The sequence below is a fragment of the Solanum pennellii genome, chromosome 1 (assembly GCF_001406875.1).
Source record: "Solanum pennellii chromosome 1, SPENNV200".
NCBI lineage: Eukaryota > Viridiplantae > Streptophyta > Magnoliopsida > Solanales > Solanaceae > Solanum > Solanum pennellii.
Window position 1 is genome coordinate 100,336,421 of NC_028637.1, and position 10,278 is coordinate 100,346,698.

The following is a 10,278-nucleotide window of genomic DNA, read 5'->3' on the forward strand; positions in this document are numbered from 1 at the left end:
TCAGTTAATAACAGTAACTACATTCATGGAAATTATCCAATTTTAATTAATCATTTTTTAATTTTATTTTTCGTCATAATTTTACAGAATAAATATTTACAATATTTTAATTTAAAAAAATGCTATAAGTTGATATATTAAATGTTATAGAATGAAAATCAAACTCTTATGCCATAACTTGAGAATATGACTATATAATATGCTATATACCTAATTTACACTTTCCCTTATGATAATGGTAATTAAAGCCCATTATCGACCATCAGAGTAAAATTCCACAGGTTAATGACATGGGCTTTAAGCCCATTCCAATACATGGACTGGTCGGATCTCTCATGACCCGACCCGTTTAAGTCACACTATCCAAATTCCGCATCCTCATTGGTTATACTTCTAGACCTCAGTTTCTTCTTTTCAAGCTTCCGTTGAAAGAGACCAGAAGAATCAAAATTCATCCGTGGAGAAATCATGGCCACGTGCTTGCGGTTGCCCATGGCGTCCTCAATTCCATGTTCTTCATCTTCATCGATGACGCTGAAACACCGTAGCTTCAATATTCGCTGTGCAGCCTATAGCAATAACAGTTCAAACATTCCGATGCCTCCGTTTAACCCTAAGGACCCATTTCTAAGTAAGCTTGCCTCTGTTGCTGCAAATAATCCAGATGCACTATTCTCTCGGCCTCAAAATTCTGATATGCCGCCATTTTTGGACATTTACGACTCCCCTAAGCTCATGGCTACTCCTGCTCAGGTATGTAGTTGATTTTTCATTGGCTTAAATGATTAATAGTTATTCCTCTGTACCAACTCCCAATTTGTTGGCAATATGGTAGAACTTTCTTCTTTGATTACATCTTTTTCAAATATTTTCCGAGTATTATTGTCAACTGAAAAAAATGTGTTGACGCAAGCCACTGTATCTTGCCTATTAGAGTGGAGAGGGTAGACGAGTGGACCGTTATCTATTGAGTATCCAACCATGGACCTTTTGGGGATTTCTCCGCCATCAGAAAAAAAGAAAGAAGAAAGGAGGCTGTCAATTAGAGTAGATATGTAATTTTTTTTAGAGAATAAGAAATATATGTATAGATACAGACTATTGACCCTCACATTCTCTTCTTTTCGGACAGAGTTTTTCTTTAAAAAATTTCTATCTTTTTTTTTTTGTAGATTTTATTAGAGATTGTATAGGAAAGAAGCGGCTGCAATAGGATGCTTATGTTGTCAGGAGTCTGTTCTGAACTGAATTCTCTTGGTGTGATTTGAATTCATTTCTATTTTAATTTTGGGATGATTTTGTTCTCCTCCCTTTTAATGTTACTGGTTATATGTAAAGCAAATTAATAATGTATCGGAAGCTTTTTTGTTGTTTTTATTTTAATTATATTCTGATGGGTATTGTTTGGTCTGTGTTTTTGCTATTTGAATTAGGTGGAGAGATCAGTATCATACAATGAGCACAGAGCGAGTACACCTCCACCAGACTTGCCCTCTATGTTGCTCCATGGTAGAATAGTTTATATTGGCATGCCGGTATGTAATTCTTCATCATCTGATATTTTCTGTGTTACCCTTTGCTTATTAGTGACTTCTGCAATGTTTTGGCATAAGTTTGTGTTTGGAAATAAAGGCTAACATTCAACTTGTTCCTTCTACCATCTTATCCTAGTTCATTTTTGTGCTTTAATGCCTTGTTGTTCTTTCTCCGGTAGATTTGCTGCCCTTTCCAAGTTCCACTCTCTCCTCTTAAAAATCACGTTTTTACAAAAAATTATATAGCTAAAGTCCCTACATATACTTGATCTTTCTACAACTTTTTGCCTTTTACAACTTTGGATGCATATCTTTGTTCTGTTTGCTGGCAGTCTTCATAAAAAGCCAAATAAGAAATGTGTTGATGAGAAAGGGCACTTCTTGGTTGGTATCCTTGTATTGAATGGTGAATGTAATGTTGTTTTGTGTCGAGAAGATTCCTCAAGATCGATGGAAGGAGAGAATTGGCTGGTGCACACAATGTTGTTGAAGCTGGTAAAATCAGGATGATCTATGGTCTACATACTGGGATATGAAATTGCGCATGAAATCTTCAATTTATTTGAAATGAAATTTATATATTTGTAAACTACGTAAAAAGTACTTATAAGTCATAATTGATAATTCCAAATGTTTAAAAGATCTATGAAAGATAGACTTGTTTGAATCTCAAAATTTGAAAAGTGCCACATAAGATGGGACGGAGGGAGTACCACGTTTGGTAGCTAGTTAAAGAGGTAGATTATTCATGAATAAAATTAATATTGTGTTTGATTTTGTTTTTAAAAGCATGCATAACTAATACATATATAAGTTATGTATTATTTTTTGCATGATATAAGGTTTAATAACTAATATGTAGATTCCCTCACAACTGATCCCTACATTACTAATACCTACTTATCTTTAGTAAATTAGACAATTCTTTGAGATGATTGTATTGGACATTGTCATCCCAATATGTATAACGTAGCTGTTAGATCTTCAAAGAAACTACTTTGTTTCTCCAGCGCAACCCTTCTGCTTTAGTTGGGGTCTCTTGTATGTGCTGTTCCATTTTATTAACAAGGTTCTCATGCCCTATCTGAAGGCACCTTTCCAAGAGAAAAGAAAAATGTGAGACGCGTCTGCTGCTTTAGAAAACTTAGTTTTGTCCCATTCAACTGTCCTATTTTCCTTGTTGGATTATTGCAAGATGTGTTTATTTTTCTTAAATGGAAAGATAGTTTTGCACTCCCTGTCAACAACAACAACAACAATTACAAGTCTACAACAAACATAAACACAGTGTAATCCCACGAGTGGGTCTGGGGAAGGGTAGTGTGTATACATACCTTCCCTCTTACTTGTAAAGGTAGGGGTGTTCCTATGGCTTATAAAAATCACAAGGCCCAAGGAAAAGGTCACAAGACCTTGTAATTATACTACTAAAATTAAATTTATTGATGGTTAACTTCATCTTACTTTGAGGATAATGCTAACGTTCCCAGTTGATATATGTACTATATATGTCATCATAGGTTCAGTGCTGTAAGTTCTGGTGACAGAGATGTTCATGGTTATCTGGTTTACATCAGAAACTATATTGTAAAAGAAACATAAACCATGTAAAAGATGATTTATTGTTAATTACTCAAGGCAACATGCCTAGATGTTTTTGATCATACCATGTCAATCTATGTGTCTTTATTTGTTTACTTGATTTAGAGGTACAAATGACCATCTTAATTTTGGCGTGCAAAAATGTAGTTGGCTTAACTAGCTAAGGTTTATGAGTGTATTACAGCAGGTAAACTGTCTAAAACGGAGAAGTGTTTTTACATGGCTTCATATTAATTTTATTTGCAAAGAGCTGAACACTCTGATACCTACTTGTTTCATTATTTGGACTTTTGGAGTTTCCATCTGATGTACTACTTTTAGTTTTGCCCAAGTTTGAGCCATTTGGGATATGTTATATGGTTCTTTGGCAATTGAAATTTGCACACATGAATATTGTAAATATGTTGACACCCTGAATTTCTAGTCTGGTTTGCAATAACTTGTGCGTTGCTACTTAGATTTGCAGTTCAGTTAACTTCCCTTTACTCTTCATTCTTCATTAGCACAAAATAATCACGATTTTTCTTTTCAGTTGGTGTCAGCAGTCACAGAGCTTGTGATTGCAGAGTTGATGTACCTACAATATATGGATCCTAAAGCGCCAATTTATCTATACATAAATTCTACTGGGACTACCCGTGATGATGGTGAAACGGTGAGTTTCATATAGGGGCATGCTAAGTGCCTCTCTCCTGTAGTCGTAATAGAGTAATACAGGAATCTCATTGTTTATGCTTACATGTGGTTGCTGAGCTACCTTTACCCTGCATTTTCTCATATTTTGCGCTCATTAATTACCTAAAACCACTCCCACTTGCCCATTCCTAAATGACGTGTACTGTGTAGTGTGACTTCTTGGACTTCATTAATGCTTTGTACGTTCTTAATAAAAAAATATAGATACTTGAATTATAATTTATTACTCCCTCTATCCCATATTATTTTTCCACATTCTAAAAGTATTTGTTCCAAATTACTTGTCGATTATTAAAATCAAGGTATAATTTTTTTTTCTCATTTTCCCCTTAAAATTAGTTCTTTTTGAAAGTAATAAGATTGTAAAGTTCCTCCATTGTTAATCGATAAGGCACATAAATAAAAATACTTCTTTTATTTATGATTTCTTAGGAGGCCTGTAAAGAGAAAAGTGGACAAGTAACATGAGACAGGGGGAGTATTATTGGGTTAATTTGTTCAAGACTATAAAGTTTAAACTAAGACTATAATTTAATGTAAATTTGAAGTTATGGAAAAGCTTATTATGTTATTTAGATGGTTCTAGATGATGAAAATATGGGTCTTTGTTAATACGTATGAAAACAAAATTCATTATTAAATTTCAATTGAACTTATGGGTGTTTGGTGTTGGGGTCGATGTTATGCTCAAATTATCCAATCTTTGGATATTTTATGAATGTAGGTTGGTATGGAAGCCGAAGGTTTTGCAATTTATGATTCCATGATGCAACTTCAAAACGAGGTAAGCTCTCACCAACTAAAATAGTTATTGCTAGAAAGTGTTCCATTTTAATATTTGCATGAGAATATAGGATTTTTCCTTATCTAGGTCTTCTTTTTCTTAGTCAAATTTACTGAATAAGAACAAGACAACATTGGACTTTTGACTTGTGATTTTTTTTAAAAGATAAGTTAGTTTTCTTTTCTTTTCCGTGTGATTGTATTGAATCTGCATAAGAGCTTTGGCTTTGTTCAAAGTCGGTTGCAGTCTTTGTGTCAAACTTAATTGGGACAATCTGTAGTTAGTTGTTTTCCTTAATCTCTAGGCATTCAGAGCAAGTACAGTAGAATTTAAGCTTCATGTTTACCTCTGAAAGCATATATCAGACTGTTCCATTCATGATTTTGTTAGGATTCTCAGGTTGTTAATTACCCGTGCAGATACACACTGTAGCAGTTGGTGCTGCCATAGGTCAGGCATGTCTATTGCTTGCAGCTGGTACTAAGGGCAAAAGGTTTATGATGCCACATGCCAAAGGTGTGAAGTTTTCTCGTTCTTAGTTACAATTTTGACAGCATGGATTTTCTTTCATTTTCAATTTTTTCTTTTTGATGATTCATGTTGTCCGGGTGATGTTCTGTTTCAGCCATGATTCAACAGCCCCGTGCACCATCATCTGGATTAATGCAGGCCAGCGATGTTTATATCCGGGCAAAGGAGGTTAGTGTTCAGTTATCTGCCATTTAATCTACAAAACAGGTTCTTCATGGTAGTGACTAGTAGAGCTTTAGGGTATGATGGTTGATGAGATCTTTGATCAATGCTTTTGTTTTTACTTACTATTTAGATTCTAATCGGCCTTCTATTTAACGGAACTATGGAATCTTCTTTGTGGGATTTTTCGTTTTCATTCTGAAAAAAGGTATCATTGTGGGACAACTCCTTGCCATCACATTCTGTAAGGTTAAATGATTATGACGTCATAAAAAAAATGAAGATTTGTTGCCAGTTTCACCATCAGATAAGCATTTTTGTTTACCTAAAAGATATTATGAAAAATATGAAGTTTTGTTTTCTTGACACTAGTAACATTTGTATTTCAGTCAGTACTTAGGTAGTCCTGAAAACCATATTTACAAAAAAGAAGAAAAGATTAAGTCTTTCCAATGCTAAACCAGGAACTAGATGGACCCTAAAACATCTATGATTGACTCAGTCTCATTGGAGTAGACATTTTTACACCAAAAACAGAACAACAAAGTACATTTAAGCTTGCCTTCCTGCTGGTTGTTGTCCCTATTTTCAAAACATCTATCATTTCTCTCTCTCCATTTAGTCTGTTAAAGAATGACAAAAGTCCCACATCGGTGGTTAATGAGATGACCTTTCTTTGAGCTAGCTTTTGAGGTGTGAGTTAGGCCTAAGACCTAATTTAACACGGTATCAGAGCAGGGCCTGTCTCACCCGATGTTGGGGCCCATGCACCAGATGCTAAGACTGGCGCGTGAGGTGGGGTGTTAAAAAATTGACAAAAGTCCCACATCGGTGGTTAATGAGATGAGTGGACTCCTTATAAGATATGAACAATCCTCCTCTCTTTGAGCTAGCTTTTGGGGCGTGAGTTTGGTCTAAGACCTAATTTATCTAGTCCACCATATACAAGCAGGGATCATCCTTTATCTTTCTCTGTTTGTAGCCTTAACTCCAGCCTCCTCCCAACTGAAAAGAGTCTCATCAATCTTACTAGGCATACTCCACGAAATGCCTCTGAGATTAAGGAAAATCTGCCACTGTCAGTGAAATTGCAGTGTAGAAAGAGGTGTTTTACTGTCTCTGTATAGAGCATCTGTTGCATAGAGATATACCTCTCTTGGCCACATTGTCCAATGTCAGAACTGCTTCATTGGCTAGTTTTTTGTGGCACTTTGACTCTCCAGATTTGCTTCCAGGCCATTTGAGGTTTTGTTTGACTGGGTTAGCTCAATCCTTGACCAATTGGTCTACCTGCTGATTCCATTGGATAAGGTTACCTTATGTTTAAAAAATTGTTTCGGCTTTGTTTCTTTTTCTCAAGTTTTAATTAAAAATTCTCATGAAAACATAATAGAAATGAGGGTCTTTTAGTAAATATATCTTAGTTGAGACCTTTAAGTTTTGAGGAGGCGAGGTCTGTTTAGTTTCCTAGGCCAGATTGGAGGTGTTACTGCGAGTAGCTGTAACTGTGAGTAACTGGACCTATGATTTAACGTCATTGTGCCAATTTAATTTTTTCAAGTTGATAAAAGTTCTTACATCAAGAACTTCAAATTTCTCTGTGTTGATCAGTAGATATACATTTCTAGTCAATGGGTCCTGAAAGAGAGTTCATGAGATCAATAGATGTTGAAACTTTCGTGGTCTTAACATGTTGCCCTATTGTTTGTTGAGTAAGGTTTTGACTGTTATAAAGTGTTCCGTTATCTTAGCATTTATATATGGTGTTTTTTCTTGCATGCTGATTCTGAGTTAAAGGGAGGCAGGGGGTTCAATTTAATTCCCTTCGCCGAAAATTTTTACCGCAAAACATAGGGCAGAAACAATTTTTTTTTGATTATATATGAATTGTTGAGTCCCTTGAATTAGAAGGGAAGGTTGAAATATAGTAGCAGAGAGAGTTGCTTTTAATCATCTGTCAAATCCTAAGTGTGGCACCTAGTATTTTTCTAATTCCTTTAATGAATTTCTGGCTCCATCACTTCTTGCATGTGTATATCTTTTGTTGATGTGTGTGCACACACACTTATGAATACATGCAAAGTTTGTGATTTGCGTGTTGTAAACATAAAGAACATACAATTGATCGTTAAGTGTGTGACCTTAAAACTGTTACAAAGTAAATTACATGCTAGTTAGTTAAGGGTATTTTAGTCAGTTATGGCTTATTCAGAACTCCATATCATGTTCAGTGTACCCAAAGGATGGCTACTTTCTCAAAATAAATCCATCTAAAACGGAACTACCTCTGGATGAGCTAATTGCAAGCTGTCTTACTTAGGCATCAGCTCTTCCTTTGTGAACCTGAATATATTCTATGGGGATGGATCAGCTGATTATTCTCTTTTGCAGGTACTCGTTAACAGAGACAACCTTGTCAAGCTTTTGGCTAAACATACTGAAAATGTAAGTAGTGAACATTTCTTGCGTGTTGTCCATTTGTAAATCAAACAGAAGGTATAATGACATTTGCTGTCGTATCTTACCAGTCAGAAGAGACTGTTTCCAATGTTATGAGAAGACCATATTACATGGATTCTATCAAAGCTAGAGAATTTGGCGTTATTGATAAGGTAAACAACTTTCATTATTATGCCAACTGTGTCATGTCTTAAATGTCTTCTGAAGTTGCTGGAGGTGCTAAAGATTTATCAGGTGGCTTTTCTGACTAACACCAGTTGTTGGGTTTCAGATTCTTTGGCGTGGCCAGGAGCAGGAGCAGATTATGGCAAGTGTTGATGCACCAGAGGTGTGGGACAATAAGGCAGGCATCAAAGTTGCTGATGCTTTTTAGGTCCTTTCAATATATAATCCGATGGTATTCTCTTCTTCTCATATTTGTCTTTTCAGTAGGTATGGGTTAGTATAGCACACAAAACTAAAACTAAAATTAAGTTTATATATAAACTAAGATCTGCGGATAGTGCTTTCTCACGATGTTTGGGCCCTTATGTTTTTGCTATCCACAATCAAATGTCCAGTCTTGGGACAAAAACTATAGTCTCTTTGTGGTTTCAGGCAATTTTCACCTCTTGATAGATTTTGGATTGAGTTAATCCATGATCGATTTTGCTTCACGTAGCATCAGAGGCTGTATGATCTCAGTAAAAACTTAAGCAATTCGGTGAGCAGGTGCCTGGCCGTAATTTCGTCTTCTCTTTCTTCTTTTCAACTTTTCAGAATTTAGCACTGCCGCTTTTTGGCAGTGGACCTTACTCTCTTAGCTACTGGCACCGTTTATCTCTTCAATGGATGTTTTACTAATCTTTTCTCACATGGTATAAGAGCCTCTACGACCTAAGTAGACTCTTAGGAAATTTTGCCTGCCAACAGAGCCTGGCCTTATTCAGCATACCAGGCTGTGATTTTCTTTTCTTTTCTTCTTTTTGGTGTTCGGCACGGTTTCTTTTTGGCTGCCTTCCTCCCTCTGCTATTTAGTATTAGCACCTGCTCATCTTTCCAATGACTGTATAGCCCTCCTCTTGACTTTGTATTTTCTTGTCACTGTTTCACCAATTCAAATTATGTTAGCGTAGAAATTTCGCAAACCATACCTTTTTCTAGTGACTGATTTCTTTTTTGATTTCCATGTTATTACAAGAGTCACTTCCTATTTGTGCAAATTGTAAATGACTGAAGACTCCATTAGAAGAAGAATTCTATCTTGTCTTTCCTTTTTGATGATTGTGCATTATCCTGATGAATTTTGGTGGCAATCTGTTAGGTTTTCAAACAAGCAAACTCAAGTTGTTTTCTCTACTTTGAGTTTGAAAGTGTTGAATTTCATGACAAAAATTATGTATCTTCAGATATATTGAATTTAAATAAACATATGATAAATATTCTAATGTTTAAGTATCAAATAATTACATGCCATATTAGAGAAATAAAGATTGTGACATTCTATGTTATTCGTTGCCCCAAATTCCTATAAATGGAGCTTCACTTGCACATTGTTAATAGACCAATTCAAATACACTTTTTTTTTTCTGTTGCTTTCTTTACAATCCGACATTGACACTCATAAAGGTGATTTATTTCCTTCTGCCTAAGCCTTGTTGAGTAAAGTCACCGGTGCCTGTGCTTGTCGAATATTCGAGGTGTGCACAACTAGACACCACACCATTTAAAAATGGTTAACACAAGAATGTTATTTTCCATCCCGTTTTACTTTTTTCATGAGGGTTCATTGAATCCTTTAGTTTTTTGCTTTTCTAGTGTTAAACAAGTCAAGTTTATACGGTTTCTTGGTTTGTTAGGTATCATACAACACTGTGTTCAGTAGTGAATATATTTTGGAGAAGCAGCTATGTTGTCAAGTTGTTTTAGACTTCATGATCTCTGCTAAGCTCTTTTAGCTATTCTGTTGACAGGGAATATTGACGGAAGCATTTCAACCGTCAAGGGTACTGAAACTCTTTCATTTCACAAGTAAAGAGTGTTCCCAAATGAGAGAAAATTCTGGTTTGAGCAAGTCTTGAAATGTACGCACTCGCTGTAGCTCTCCAAGATTATACAAGTATCATGATGAGATACTTACTACATAGTAACCAAGAATAGGATTTTCGCTTTGTATTAAAAGCATTGTACACAAATTGTTGTTGGTTTCTGAATTTGTGAGTGAGTCGAACAATTATCAGCGTCATGGGCAAATTTTTTTTTCTCTCTAGATTATGAATTTACCCACGTTTCTGTTTCCTATTTTTCCTTGAATAATTGGAAAAGGTTATCTCGTGAGAAATTCGTGGCGATAACTTGAGTCATCAAACCAGTCACGATATGCCCTAAGTTATAGAGAACTACACTTTGTTTGGACGGTTGTTAGGTATTGTTTTATAATGTATTGTATGTTATTGTATTTCTAGTAAAGTAGGGTATGAAGTAGAACTACAGTGAAAAGGATGGGTGAAAGACAAAATAAAAATATTT

At 35.4% G+C, this 10,278-nt stretch overlaps 1 protein-coding gene across 1 annotated transcript; it reads left to right on the forward strand.

Moving 5' to 3' along the window:
• Positions 1-395: 395 nt before the first annotated feature.
• On the forward strand, positions 396-10,047 carry LOC107007825 (ATP-dependent Clp protease proteolytic subunit-related protein 3, chloroplastic). Its single transcript, XM_015206620.2, has 10 exons — positions 396-753; positions 1,434-1,535; positions 3,670-3,792; positions 4,558-4,617; positions 5,037-5,133; positions 5,243-5,316; positions 7,702-7,755; positions 7,839-7,922; positions 8,042-8,167; positions 9,723-10,047. The coding sequence occupies exons 1-9, from the start codon at positions 469-471 to the stop codon at positions 8,141-8,143; spliced, it is 981 nt and encodes a 326-aa protein (XP_015062106.1). The 5' UTR covers positions 396-468; the 3' UTR covers positions 8,144-8,167; positions 9,723-10,047.
• The last annotated feature ends 231 nt before the right edge of the window (positions 10,048-10,278 follow it).